Source organism: Cottoperca gobio, chromosome 13 (assembly GCF_900634415.1).
Source record: "Cottoperca gobio chromosome 13, fCotGob3.1, whole genome shotgun sequence".
NCBI classification, from domain to species: domain Eukaryota; kingdom Metazoa; phylum Chordata; class Actinopteri; order Perciformes; family Bovichtidae; genus Cottoperca; species Cottoperca gobio.
Window position 1 is genome coordinate 1,009,597 of NC_041367.1, and position 14,869 is coordinate 1,024,465.

General features: G+C 42.6%; 2 protein-coding genes across 2 annotated transcripts in view; both read left to right on the plus strand.

Annotated features, from left to right (window-relative positions):
- Positions 1-70: 70 nt before the first annotated feature.
- On the plus strand, positions 71-12,313 carry LOC115018151 (phosphatidylinositol transfer protein alpha isoform-like). The gene is made up of 12 exons (XM_029446998.1): positions 71-279; positions 2,191-2,221; positions 4,901-5,046; positions 6,621-6,712; positions 6,835-6,842; positions 7,026-7,100; positions 7,580-7,663; positions 8,004-8,081; positions 8,621-8,731; positions 9,284-9,406; positions 11,089-11,141; positions 11,219-12,313. Exons 1-11 carry the CDS (start codon positions 86-88, stop codon positions 11,134-11,136), a joined length of 990 nt encoding a protein of 329 aa, XP_029302858.1. The 5' UTR covers positions 71-85; the 3' UTR covers positions 11,137-11,141; positions 11,219-12,313.
- A 1,030-nt stretch (positions 12,314-13,343) lies between these two features.
- The window catches only part of LOC115017672 (inositol polyphosphate 5-phosphatase K-like), a 20,065-nt gene continuing 18,539 nt past the window's right edge, over positions 13,344-14,869 (plus strand). Inside the window, exons 1-2 of the mRNA XM_029446333.1 lie at positions 13,344-13,474; positions 14,519-14,612. Of these exons, the coding sequence (XP_029302193.1) occupies positions 14,530-14,612 (83 nt within the window). The 5' untranslated portion in view covers positions 13,344-13,474; positions 14,519-14,529. The remainder of the gene's footprint in view (positions 13,475-14,518; positions 14,613-14,869) is intronic.

Here is a 14,869-nt window from a genome sequence, read left to right on the forward strand (position 1 = left end):
TTGAACAGTATTAGTAACTTGTATGGATATTGTTACACATAAAGTCATAATCCCAACATAAAGTTCACATCGATAAAACCTGACCATGGTCTACCAGCTGCACGTGAACGCACCATCCAGTTACCTGGAACAGGTGGGTGTCTCCTCCTCCTTTCGGTGCCGCGCCCCTTCACACACACTCGGCATCTTCCAGGAAGAAAGCCCGGAGGAAGAAGCGTCCAGCGGCGGAGAGCGTTTCTGTCAGCACCATTTACAAGTCAACATGTTGATCAAAGAGTTGTAAGTATCTTAACTTTTTATCAAACTGCAGTTTGTTCACGGGCACTGTTGCTCAACTTTTTCTAGATTATTAACCATAAGAGAGGAAAGGAAGTCGGGATAAAGCTGTTAAAACATGTCTTCATATCTCGCTGAACGACGTTGTGTTGTATCTGTGCTGGAGGTTCAGCACTCTGGCTTGAGCTGTTTTAACTCCGTTCAGAACTCCGTTTAAAATTCAGGCAATTTAAAGTGTAGTTGTTGTTAGCCAGCATGATCGGTGCATTATGCTACATAGTGAACGAGGGTAGTTTACATGGATAAGTCGAGCTGTGTATTGAAACAACGGTGTAACTTAACTCCACTAAGCGTTTAGGTTTGGTTTTCACTGCTCGCTAACTTGCTGACATTACACTGCAGTTTGGGAGGAAGAGGGAGGATATGGGTGCGGCGAAACAACATTCAGAGTTTAATTTTCCTTAGCTTTGTTTATTCTTTGAGGTATTGATGTATGCCGAAGTGGAGAATTAATTTCAAGTGTTTAGCAAATATATAAATTCACATCTCATACGGTATGTGTGTTCATTTATAAGCAACGCAATTTTAAATTGGAAAGATTTCGGGCAGGGTTTGGGGTTTTTGATCTTGGAAAATATTTGAGACTTTTGGGGTCAAGTAAAGTTTATCAGAAATCACAAAAACCCATAGTGCTTGATTGAAGGAAGTGTATGAATGAATGACCCTTTCACATTCTTGTAACTCCTGAACCTGGCAGTTTTATGACATAGAGGGCACATGGCTGTCATCTGACCATGGTGCAAAGTACATTGAAAGGTTAGCCATGTTCAATTATTATGCTTAGGTGCATAAAAGATACTGGCTGTAAAATAAGATAAATTGATCCTTTTAGATAGACACCATGGCCAGAACTTTTTTCAGTGTCTGAGTGCAGGTGAGTGTATGTATCCCTCATCTCACCAGCCTGGACGGCTCCTCTTTCACTCTGCTCTGTTTTAATGAATTATTTAGTCCCTGCTAGACTGGCAGCAGGTGGCGATTAATTGGCTATTGTATCAAGACCCATTGGTGGCATGAGACAACTGGCCCCACCACCTCTCCTCCACTAGAGCAAGAAACACAGACTTTATAGTTGTTTAGCCTCTTTTTGTAGTTGTTTTGAGTGTCTTTGTAGTCCTTCTGTGTCTCTTTGTAGTCCTTCTGTGTCTCTTTGTAGTCCTTCTGTGTCTCTTTGTAGTCCTTATGTGTGTCTTTGTTGTCCTTATGTGTCTCTTTGTAGTTCTTCTGTGTCTCGTTGTAGTCCTTCTGTGTCTCGTTGTAGTCCTTCTGTGTCTCGTTGTAGTCCTTCTGTGTCTCTTTGTAGTCCTGTGTCTCGTTGTAGTCCTTCTGTGTCTCGTTGTAGTCCTTCTGTGTCTCCTTGTAGTCCTTCTGTGTCTCTTTGTAGTCCTTCTGTGTCTCTTTGTAGTCCTTCTGTGTCTCTTTGTAGTCCTTCTGTGTCTCTTTGTAGTCCTTCTGTGTCTCTTTGTAGTTCTTCCGTGTCTCTTTGTGAGTCTCTTTGACATTTTGCAGGTAAAGCCCAGGGAGGCCCCTGACACTTTGGGCCCCTAGAAACTGTCTTCTGCTAATTATATATATATATGAATGGATCCAAATATACTCTTGAAGAATATTATATATGTTGTTGTGCAGGCTGTGAAAAGCTCTGGGGAGACGGAGCAACATATTTAGTAATATCTTCTGTTTTGTGCAGAGACTTTAGTTTCATTGCTGAGCTGCCATGTTTGAATAACCTGTGACCTCTGGAGGCCGATCTTTGTCGTCACTTCTGTGTGTCAACAGTATGATTGTCATTGTCTGTTTGGCTGCTGATTGGTGACATGTGACACTAATATCTTGTTCTTTTGTCTCTTTTAGCCGAATTGTCCTGCCGGTATCGGTGGAGGAGGTAAGGACTCATTAACTTTAGTTTGACACCATGTAATGTAAATGACTCAGATTACCTGTTATTATAAGGCTGATAAAATACAACACTTTAATAATAATAACAAAATCATTGGTGAAGTTAAAGGAACATTATTTACACTGTTAATATCTGCTTCAGTAGATCTACACTTTTAAATAAGTATCAAGTAAACAAACGTCCACAGCTGAAGAATGAAACTTTGCCTTCAGTCCCACTTGTTATCTTTCTCTCTGGAATGCTGCTTCAAGATGCTCGTCAGCGTCTGATCCTCCTGCAGAGACGATGAAAGGCGTTTCACACACTAAGTCGCAGCCTCGCGGCACACACTGTGCTGTTTATCTGCTTTGAGACGCCCTTGCAGTTGAAACTTAACATCAGATCCAGAATTGATACCAAGAGAGCGGCTTCTTTCCCGCTCCCCTTCAGTCATGTTGTTGTTGGTTTTTGTCGAGAAATGATGTGGAAGCGTGAAGCAGGGGCCAAAGAAGAAGCCGACGCGCGCAGAGTTTTAAATGATAGAATGATAGATAGTCTTGTGCTTTCTGGAAGAACAGGTTTTTATGAACCTTCCTCGCTGCCCTTTTCTTTTTATTCCCTAAAGTCTACTTAATCCAAAGGTCCCATGCAACACTCGTACTTTTGTTTCCTCTACTTAACACAAAGCCCAGTATTTCACTCAGCACGTAATCACTGCGTTTGCTGTTGCACCGGCTTTCCCTCTGATCCCTCTGTTAGTCGCTGGATTCCTGTTAGTCCAGTATCGAAGTGCCACAACCGCTCGAGCCGGATCCAATGTGGGTGAGATGGGCCTGGGTGCCGCAGTCTGACAGAAACCTGCGTGTCCTGTCGTGTAACTACATAACGGACAAAGCTCTCTGACTTTTCATTGACTCATTAATCGAGGAAATGGCTTCCAGTGATGTAAAGTTAAGGGACAGTTAGAATCGAAGGTCGAGATGAAATCCTGCCTGAATACACTGGATCCTACACTTCCCATAATGCAACTCGATGCCATTGGTGAGCTCATCTTCCACACGCCACCTAAAGATCGTTGTTCTTGCTGTAAAGGGATAGAACATCCACACCTCACAGCAGCTCCCTCAGGTTCAGCCTGCTTGTTGTTTGCAGCCGACGTGTCGTGTCGACGCCCCCCCGAGCAGCTGGTGAAGACACTGGTGTAACACGACAAGTCACATTCCTCAGCTCTACTCCCCAAAGCGTGTGGCGAACCTGCAGCCGCGTCGGGAGAAGAGGGCTCGGCACTGACTGCCATTTATTTCACATTCAAAGCTTCTATTGAGGTTTTTCAAAGAAGCTTTGAACGTCTGTCGTCATATTTCATGACGTCATCACCCTTTCTTTGGTTATTGTGCTTTATATGGATATGTGGTGTTCGTACATACAGATGTGTCTGTGTGCAGCAAACCGTCTTGTGAAAATGTTTCGTTTTTAAAGGCTGAATGCCAACAAATAAGAATTAGAATGGGATGAAACCCTCTTTTAATGGTCACACATGCAGAGCACACAGTGAACGTGTTCTCTGCTTTTAACCAGGAGTACCAGGAGTCTAGTGCTAGGAGCAGCGCCCGGGAGCAGTGGGAGTGAGGGGGGAAGGGGGATGTAGCACCAACATGTATAAACATTTAATAAACGTATAGAAGAGACAAAGATGCCACATTCAGCCTCAATGACAGTGATGTGAGAATGTTTCTGACTCCGGCAGAGCTTGAACTCTGCTGGAGGAGGAAGAGGAAGAAAGGTCTGACTCTGCTGTTTCCTGATGCTGACGTCTGTCTGGGATAAAGGAAGAAGCGTTAACTCGCGGCCATTCCCTTAAAACTGATTTTTCTCTCTGGGGTTTTTATTGTAGTGTTTAGCCAACAATCTAATGTAGAAGCGAAAGTAAGAAATCATATCTTTAACTTAGTTTATCAAGTAGATAAGATGTTCTGAGGTAGACTATAAATGAAATAGCTTTAGACAGTTGATATGGAAACAGTTTGGGGCAGCAGACCTTCATTACGGCTGACACTTGACTTGTTCTAGAACAACTTGAAGCTGCATTAACAGCTTGCTTTGGCAGAACAAGCGGCACAGAGAGCAGGGACGTACTGTATAACGTGTATAAAACAATCACCCTCTCTGTTTAGCTTCTAAAAGCTCCACTGACTCCATCAGGAGGAGGATGATCGTGTGGGCCTTAAAACCAAAACAACCAGCTGAAAGAGGCTAAACCGCTCCGCAGAGCTGGAGGAGGCCGCAGAGTTTGGATCATTCTCTGTGGCGTCCTCACATGAAGCTTTTCATATTACACATTTCATTTGATGTCGAATATTGATTAGTGCAGCTGTTGGTCTTTAACCTGAGCACATGTATGAGAAATGTCTGCCCACTTACACAATAAAACAAAAGCTCACTGACCACCTAACTCTCTAATAACCCCCCAAACAATAAACCTCCTACCTCAACAGTATATTACAAATGACAGCCGGATTAACCCGTTTAAGATTAGGCTGTAGCGAATACGTTCAACCAGAGACGGGGTTGCTCCCAAAATGTCAGAATTATTCAGATGTTCCTTTGAGGTCTCCCGTTAGGATGGTTGACATCACTACTGTATCTGTGTACCACAATGACCACGCTTCCTCTGTTGTCCCTCAGTACCAAGTGGGTCAGCTGTATGCCGTAGCAGAGGCCAGTAAGAATGAGACGGGCGGAGGAGAAGGTGTGGAGGTGTTGACAAACGAGCCCTATGAGAAGGACGGAGAGAAGGGACAGTACACGCACAAGATCTACCACTTGCAAAGGTAGGCTCAGCGCTGGGGGTGGGACAAAGTATCCATACGGGAATATATCGTATTTCTTAGCTACGCTAGCGTCTTTAAGCACGGAGGCTGCTCCAAGCCCGGAACCTCGAGAGTGGAGGACAGTTCTACACATTTGGACTCCATGGCTTTCTTTCCCTCAGATGTTAGCATCGCCAAGAGGGCCTGCTATTAGTCTACGCCGAAGAATTTGCAAAGTCATTTTGGTATCTTGACGGGTGTTTCATGTTTGTACAGGAGGACACGCTGTTCACGCACACAGCTGCACTCCATCAATTAGCAAACATCACACGACTTTCGGACTTACGGATCTGATACCATTTTACTCCAGGGAGAGGGAGAGAGGGAGAGAGGGAGAGGAGGAGGAGAGGGGAGGTAGAGGGAGAGAGAGGAGAGGGAGAGGGAGCTTAGACGAACTCTGTTACGGCTATGGAGAGATGGATCAGAGTGGCGATCGCTTACTCTTCTCGCTTTTCTTCTCTCTTCTCTCTCTCTCTCTCTTTCTCTCTCTTTCTCTCTTTCTCTCTTCTTCTCTCTTACTTCTCTTTCTCTTTCTTGAGTTTCTCATCTTTCTCTCTTCTTTCTTCTCCCTCTCTCTCTCTCTCTCTCTTTCTCTTCTCTCTTTCTCTCTTCGTTCTTCTCTTTCTCCTTTCTCTTTCTTTCTTCTTTTATGTGTCTGTCATCTCTCTCTCTACTCTTTCATCTACTTTCTTCTCCATGTCTCTTTTCTGGCTCTTCTCTTTCTCCTCTCGCTCTGCTTTCTCTTTCTCCTTTCTCTTCTTCTTCTTTCTTATCTGTTCTTCCTTCTCTCTCTCTCTCTCCTTTCTCCCTTCTTTACTCTTTTCTCTCTTCTTCGCCCTTCGTGCTTCGTGTCTTTTCTTCACTCTAGGTCTCTCTTCCGTTCCTTTCTCGCCATATTTTCTTTTTTCTCTCATTCTTTCGCTCTGTCCTCTCTTCTTGTGTGGTTCTAGACTTGGGGGGAGATGTTTCTGGGATCTCTGGAGGTCCGGCCGAGAGAATGCGCTATCGCTACGCGACGATATCTCTCTCGTCATCGGAGTCTCTCTCTCGCGCTCTCTCCCTCTTCTTCGCCTCTCTCTTGGTCTCTCCTCTGCTCTCTTCTGTCTCCCGCACCGGCGCTCTAGGCGCGTGGCTCAGGGTTCGGGCTGAGTGGGGGGAGAAGCGGTAGACTGGTGGGAGGTAGGGAGAGCGCGAGATGCGGGTAGAGAGGGTCTGGGAATGTCTGGGGGGGTGCTGGGGGGGTGGTTATATGTGGGGCTGGGGGGGAGGGGGGTTTTTTTTGTGTTTCGTTTTCTCGCACTTTTCCTTTGCTTCGTCTGGCTGTAACGCTGTGTCCGGTGGGTATGGGGTTGGGGGGGCTATTTTCTGTCTCTTGCTCTGGTCTCTATTCGCCCTCGTCTCATCCTTCTTGTACGCTTATCGTGACATTAGGCGCGGATAGGGAGAGGAGAGAGAGAGAGAAAAAAAGCGTAAATGAGCGGTTGTAATGCATCAGACTGCTGTGACTACATCAATGCATGTTTGTGTCTCTGCAGTAAAGTTCCAAGTATTCTCAGGAAGTTGGCTCCGAAAGATTCTCTTGTAGTTCATGAAAAGGCCTGGAATGCATATCCTTACTGTAAAACTGGTGAGTCCCACCACACACACACACACACACACAGGTCAGCTGTTTGTTCAGTGTGTTACCTAAAGCCTTGTCTCTCCTCTTTCTGATCCGTCCTGTCTCCACCCTGTCTCCACCCTCTGCAGTCATCACAGTGAGTACATGTTTGAGTTTAACTAACTTTCAAAGTTAAAACTGTTTAGTTTATTTATTTGCAAAATACTGAAGATGGCAAATGCATACGTTTCTTTGATATGTAGCTCACAATGGGCTCACATGATGATGCTGTTCACAAACTGAAACACTGACTGGACTCTCGTGTCTCTCCATCTTACAGAATTCGTACATGAAAGAAAACTTCAGCATAACCATCGAGACGTGGCACAAGCCTGACATGGGCGATCAGGAAAATGTAAGTCATGTGACGAGTCGTGGTCATACTTTACCAAAGATGCTCTATAATAAAGATGAGGAGCTACAAGCGGCGCCTGTGGTGTGAAATGGTTTTGCACTTCCTGTCTCTAAGTTGTATTTATATCTCATTCTGAATGCATTCGATATTTACAAAGCTAACATGTCGTATATCGGTGAATATTTGGGTCCCGTTTGATCGTAAACGTTGGAAACGCTACACACACACACACTTAGCAGTAAAGAGAGCCGTGTGTGTGTGTGGCAGGGAGACTCCCAGGTGTAGCTGGGTCATCTCGTGCTGCATTCACTTGCAATTGGACATCATTGTTTCCATCTTGTACATTTCCAACCAACCATGACTTCTCATATATTTATTTAGATTTCTAGCTGCCACACAAACAACGATGGAACTGTTTCCTGTGTTCCTTCTCTTTACCAAACATCTCTACTCACTTGATGGTTTGATTTTGCTTGCAGGTACACGGACTGGAGAAAACCCTGGCGGCCAAGAGGGACATAGTTCACATTGACATTGCTGACAGAAGCGCCCTTTATTCAAAGGTAAGGGAAACAATCATGTTATTAGAAACGTGCTCCAAACATCTGGAACCAACTGTCAGCAAACAGCTGACTTTATGAAAGCATATCACTATAACTTTGATTTTGTTTTATACCCGTCTTATTCTCCTTCAGCTTGTTTTTATTTTCTCGTGGATATTTAATGACTGTTTTAAATTGTATTTAAATGTTTTCTTTTGCACTTAGTCTCCAAGCGATGTTTCTGTAAAGCACTTTGAACGTGCTCTATAAATAAACTGACCTTCAGTATAATAAATGTGCTCTACATATTTGTCACGGCTACACTGTATTCATCGTTGTTCTGGTTGCATTCATTCTTTAGGATTACAAAGCAGATCAGGATCCGGCCATCTTTAAGTCGGAGAAGACGGGCCGAGGGCCTCTGGGACCGGAGTGGAAGGTACGACACGTCCCGTCACTGTGGCGCACTTCATGTGTTCTGGTCCGTTTGGTAGTTTGTCTGCAGGATTATGGAAAAACTACTTACTTATGAAACTTAGTGGAAGTGTGTGTGTGTGTGTGTGTGTGTGTGTGTGTGTGTGTGTGTGTGTGTGTGTGTGTGTGTGTGTGTGTGTGTGTGTGTGTGTGTGTGTGTGTGTGTGTGTGTGTGTGTGTGTGTGTGTGTGTGTTAATATCCTGCTGAACAATGATGTCGTCATCTCGTTCTGGCCTATGCTGCATTCAAGTGGTGTCGGAATAATCAGAAAAAGTAAATTCCTGACTTGGAAAGTTCACGTGAACACTCTTTAAATCTGAAACGGAAAACAAACGTGATATTTAAACTCCGAGCAATTAAATTCAAAACATCTTGTTTGTAGCGTCCGTGTTGTTTCCACATTACGACTCAAAGCTCATGAACTCGGAGGAAATGGGACCATCGGAGGAGCACTGGTTTGGTCTTGACCGTTTTATGTTATTTGTGCATCTTTGTGTTTGCAGAAAGAACTTGCTAATAATCCCGACTGTCCGCACATGTGTGCCTACAAGCTTGTCTCTGTTGAGTTCAAGTGGTTGGGAATTCAGAGCCCGGTGGAAAGTACCATTCAGAAGGTAAACAAGTGTTTTCTGTGTTCAGACAGATTTATGAATGAAGTCCAAGATGAGTAAATGAATGTGTCTGTGCAACGTCTTTCATATCATTTCACAAATTCTTGATTTAAATTATTTTTTTTGGATTCTGAGCCGCAAACGATGATTTTGAATTCTTCAGAGACTTTAGACGATGTCGTTACTCCAGAGGTGGTGATCCGCTGTATTCGATGTGATCAGGTCTTTGATGCAACGTTTCCTTAGGTATTTGGAGAAGTTAACAGTCGAGAGTCTTTATTTACAGAGTTCTGGGTTTTGTTCTACTGTTGTTTTCTATTAGTGTCTGTATTAGTATTGTATATTCTCCAATATGTCTTATGTTTTGTATAATAATCTGTGCATACTGACTCCACTCTCAAGGACGATCAAAACGGAGAGAATTGTTTTTGTTTTCAATATATGAATTTCTGCATCCAAAGAAAATGTATTTTGCTTTGAGTTGAAAATGCCAAACGGTTGTAGAGATGAACGTCCGATGATAAGAAGTGTCTCCGTAACTTGTTGTGTCTCCAGGTGGAGAGGCGAGTGTTCACCCACTTCCACAGACAGCTGTTCTGCTGGATCGACAAATGGATCGATCTGTCGATGGACGACATCCGACGCATGGAGCAGGAGACGAAGGCAGAGCTGGATGAGGTGACGGCAGAATACACTGCGCCGCTGTTACTCTCGTGAAACTTCTGCCTCAGTAACGTCTTACTGTCACCATGACGATAAACACATTATAATATCGTGATTACATCACAGTTCATTTAGCTGAACGACAGTTTCAAATAAGTATACATCCATCCATCCATCCAAACATCCATCCATCCATCCATCCATCCACCCAAACATCCATCCATCGTCTACCGCTTATCCGGGGTCGGGTCGCGGGGGCAGCATCTCCAGTAAGGAACCCCAATCTTCCCTTCTCCGGGCCACATCCTCCAGCTCCGACTGGGAGATCCTGAGGCGTTCCCAGTGAGGAGATATAATCTCTCCCCCGAGTCCTGGGTCTTCCCCGGGGTCTCCTCCCAGCTGGACGTGCCTGGAACACCTCCCTAGGGAGGCGCCCAGGTGGCTCCTTACTAGATGAACCACCTCAACTGGCTCCTTTCAACGCAAAGGAGCAGCGGCTCTACTCCGAGTCTCTCCTGATGGCTGAGCTTCTCACCCTATCTCTAAGGGAGACGCCACCCGTCTGAGAAAACACATTTCGGCCGCTTGTACCCGTGATCTCGTTCTTTCGGTCATGACCCAGCCTTCATGACCATAGGTGAGGGTAGGAACGAAGATCGACCGGTAGATCGAGAGCTTCGCCTTCTGGCTCAGCTCTCTTTTCGTCACAACGATGCGGTAAAGCGACTACAGTACCGCCCCCCCCCCCCGCTGCTCCGATTCTCCGGCCAATCTCTCCCTCCATTGTCCCCTCACTCGCGAACAAGACCCCGAGGTACTTGAACTCCTTCACTTGGGGTAATGGCTCATTCCCTACCCGGAGTAGCCAATCCACCGGTTTCCTGCTGATGGCCTCAGATTTTGAGGTGCTGATCCTCATCCCAACCGCTGCACACTCGGCTGCGAAGTCTTCCCCACCCCTTGATCCAACTCACCACCAGATGGTGATCAGTCGACAGCTCCGCCCCTCTCTTCACCCGAGTGTCCAAAACATGCGGCCTCAGATCAGATGATACGATCACAAAATCGATCATTGACCTTTGGCCTAGGGTGCTCTGGTACCACGTGCACTTATGAGCATCCTTATGTTTGAACATGGTGTTTGTTATGGCCATTCCATGGCTAGCACAGAAGTCCAACAACAAACGACCGTTCGGGTTTAGATCAGGGAGGCCGTTCCTCCCAATCACGCCTCTCCAGGTGTCTCCATCGTTTCCCACGTGCGCATTGAAGTCTCCCCTCATAGGCACAAACCCGAAGGCGTAGGGAGGCGACCCTCTCGTCCACCGGGGTGAACTCCAACGTAGCGGCGCTCAGCCGGGGGCTTGTGAGTGGTTTTGAGGCGCAATCTGTAATAAATATATGTTTCGTGCTGTAATTACACTTTTTTCTTGCACAAACCAAATAATGAAGTTGTAGCAACAAACATTTCCTGTTATAATTGATTTGAATAGATTTGATTAATATAATAGATATTTTAGAGCAGATCTATGTTCATGTACGTCCACTAGATGAAGCGCATCACATGATCGGAAGAATCTGCGATCTCATTTAAAACAAGATATTATTTTGTGAGGTTGCAGCAGTGTGTTGATTTAAACCAGATTTCTTGCTTTGAATAAAAATAAATGTGCATTTTTGTTGTCTCCATGTCATAGATGAGGATGAAAGAAGGAGTTAAAGGCATGGGAAATGATGACAACTGACTGCCGTGAGTATTAAACCCTTTTTGGTGAGATGTAACGTTTGTACATTTGTATTGCTCGTGTTTAACTGTCTCCTCTTCAGATCGCTCTGACACGGGAGGATTTAACGTCATCCAGCGCTCCTCTCCTCCTGGACCTGCAGCGGTCTGATGGGCGTAACAAGAGCATCCTAATAAAATGTGCTTTTAAATCGAGCTCATTACTGTAAAGCAACTGTGTGTACTTTAAATACTGCAGCTTTTTAAGGGACAAGTTTGCATGTTAGGGAATGTGTTTTGAGGACGAAGCGTTGTTGCTTATATTCGGTCTTATTTTAACATATTAGGGAACAGGTGCGTGTTGTCTCCGAGGAACGTTTCTAATTACTGTTTTCCTTTTTTTTTATTGCAGTTATTTGTTCTTTTTCTTGATTTTTTATTTTCCACTTCTCAGTGATTTATTGTTTGTTTTTTATTTATTGTTTAGCATTCTTCTGTGTACATCCATGAAAGCTGCAGTTTACAGGACCGTACGCTGCATTATTTCTTAAATAATTGGCTAAAATAGAAGTTTTCTATTGGAGATGGAGATTTTTGGGGGAAAATGTGTTAATTTCCTGATCTCACAATGTGCATTTGGAAATTCCTCCACCACTCATGAGCTTAAAGTTTCCTTGAGGAGGCACTGCAATAAAAATGCATTATGATTTACTTAAAAACTATTGCATATGAGGTGTTTACTTTGAAAAGACACTTAATGTACTTTCAGACTAGTCTGGTAATTCCTGCGCAGTTAAGCTTCATGCAAAGATGCTGAGGGACTAAAAGGTTTATAGTGTTGGGATGATCATATGTACGGACCTGAACTCTGAGCAGATTTGAGAAATGATTGACACCTCTGTCTTCAGTTCATAGTTTGGCCTACATCATTGTAAAACCTGGATTTTAATGTTAAGAGTTATGAGTGTGTAGTATATTAAAGACTATTTGTTCCTGGGGGTCTGGGTTACCAATCGTTACACTATTAGTCCACAAAGACAGTACGGAAAATGATCTTTGGTGATGTCATCCATGTATTTGTACAACATGCATCTTCCTGTAACAAAGTCACCATTTCCCACAAACAACAAAAACTTCAAGCGTCAACCCTTCAGAATAAAAGCATTCAAGCTCCAGTCACGAACTGATTAAAACTGTTACTTTGGCTTAAAATCTCTCACTATTATTATTCATGCTATTTATTCTACTTCTATGAATCAGTAATAATACATTTAATTCACATTATATTCACACTCAGTTGTTGAATCATGTTGCAGAGGTCAGGAGGGAAAATGCACAATAACCTGAAGAAGTTATAAAAGTTGTGGGAAAGTTTTAAGTTTCTTTTCTGAAAGTTATTTTCTTAAAAAACTAAATGACTCAGAAATGTTATTTAGCAGTTCAATACATGCATGAATATGTGATCCTTTTCTTCATTAGTACTGGTGGAAAGTAGCTCTATATTATATATATTATATAGAATATTAACTTGTTTTTGGAAACATTGGAACAAATGTCTGTGAACTTAATATCCCAGAATTTGTATTTATTTAATATTTTGTATTCTGATATATGTGTCTAAAGTTAAATTGAATTGATATAACTTATAAGCAGTAGTGGAAGAAGTATTTAGATCTTTGATTAAATAAATGTAGTAATACCACCGTGTGAAAATATGTTACAAGTAAAAGTCCTGCTGTTAAAATAATTAAGTATTTGCATCAAAATGTACTTAAAGTACCAAAGTAAGAGTATTCATTATGCAGATTAATATGTATTATATTATTGTATCATAATTATTAATACATGCAAAAGAAAACGAATACAATGTAATTACTTTATCTACTGCTGGGTAGTTTATTCTATAAAATAGATCATGATTTATTAGTTTATTTATAATTTGTATTAATAATAAAAATGTGCAAAGTAAATAGTAAATTAAATGTAGTGGAGTAGAAGTATAAAGTTTCATGAAGTGGCTACCTCTAATTGTACAGTACTTAGCCACTACGTGAAGCTAGTCACAGATATATATATAATAAAGGAATTTATATTAGTTTAAGTTAATAATAAATGTCGGCTGTTAACTCCTCATTTATGTGACAATATTACCCTTTTATTTTTTAGAGAAATAATGTTGCGCTTTTATTTTGAAGCCAGATAAGATGTCTTCCGGCTAAGGGGCGGGAACAACAACAACAACACTAGCTACCGTACAGCTGCGTGTTTACCGTACAGCTGTGTGTTTACTGTACAGCTGCGTGTTTACTGTACATCTCTTCCTCAAGCACAAGAAAACAAGAACTACCAACGCGTATCAGGTAGTACACGATAAACACGTATTCGTGTTTTATTCAGTGTTACATGGAAATAAAAAGCTTGTTTTAGCTAGCTGCTCGGTGTAGCTAGCTAACAACATTACTAGCTAACATGACAACAACACAGCAGGTGTTGTTTTGAACTGTAAGTGCAGGTCGATCGATTTAAATTTATGTTACCAGCTATGTTATAATGACTTAGATTAAATATGTTAGCTGGCAGATACACTTTGTAGTCAACTTTCATCCCTATTCCAAAGCAGAGGCTGAAGTTAGCATTGTTAGCTTAGTAACTTCGTGATGGGAGATCACTTTACGTCTCTTTCTTTAGGGGTTACTGTCGAAATATCACAAGCATTATGATTTGATCAGATTCAATCTTAGAAATCCCACCAATATAATTTCATTTCACATGTGTGTACTGGTGTCATCTCAGTTTACCAGGGTCCTATGTTCTTAATATAAACTAAGGTTTCAATGAGTTATAACATCAGGGACATTGAACATTTGACGTGGGGAAAAACATTGCTGAGAACCTAAAATCCTTTGAAAAGTTCTCCTTAATGTGTCATAAGAGGACATTCAGCCGGGGGACATGGGACTCTGGGGGCTCAGAGACACCGAGCACAAAATAACCTCTTATTCCCAAACCTGATGTCACTGATGTGCAGAGAGAAGATTATCCCTCTCTCTCAAATACTTTGAATGTGTGAGAAAAACACTTTCTACTGACGATAAACAATGATCTGAAAAACGCTTCACACCAGAATTCTTTTAAGAATAAAATAAATAAATAAAAGGCTTATAAACTAGCTACAAGTGTACATCATTTTCTTATTGTTCATGTGTGTGGGCCTGGACCGAGGCAGGCAAAACATCTGGGCACAAGCGTAAGAAGAACGTCTCTCACCAAGTACGACTTGGTGAGAGACGTTCGTAGTGAAGAATCAATAATAAAGAATCAGCTTATTGTTGCATTTATTAGCATTTTTGACTTTATTCCGACTCCATCTGTAGTTATAGCGGACGTGTTTCATTGCCTTTCAGGTGTGGGGATAATGGAGGAGAATGTGGAGCAGTCCTGCGTCCAGCTGTCAGACCTCAGTTTGACGAAGGGAAACTACGAGGGAGACACTTTCAGGTTGGACGATTGTTGCATCTGCTTCTCTGCAAACATACAAACCCACATTATATCATGCACGGAACACTTTGAGTTTTGTTTAACGTTATGCAGCCTCATCGAGGTCACAGCCTACCACGTTCTACAAGAGGGACATTATTATTATTACTTCTACAAGCTGAATAAATGTAGTAAAGTGCTTCTTGGTGCAGCCGGTTTTATCAGAGTTTAGCAGTCAGACATGTTGCCTGTAAGCAGTGGCTTTAAAATGCAGATTT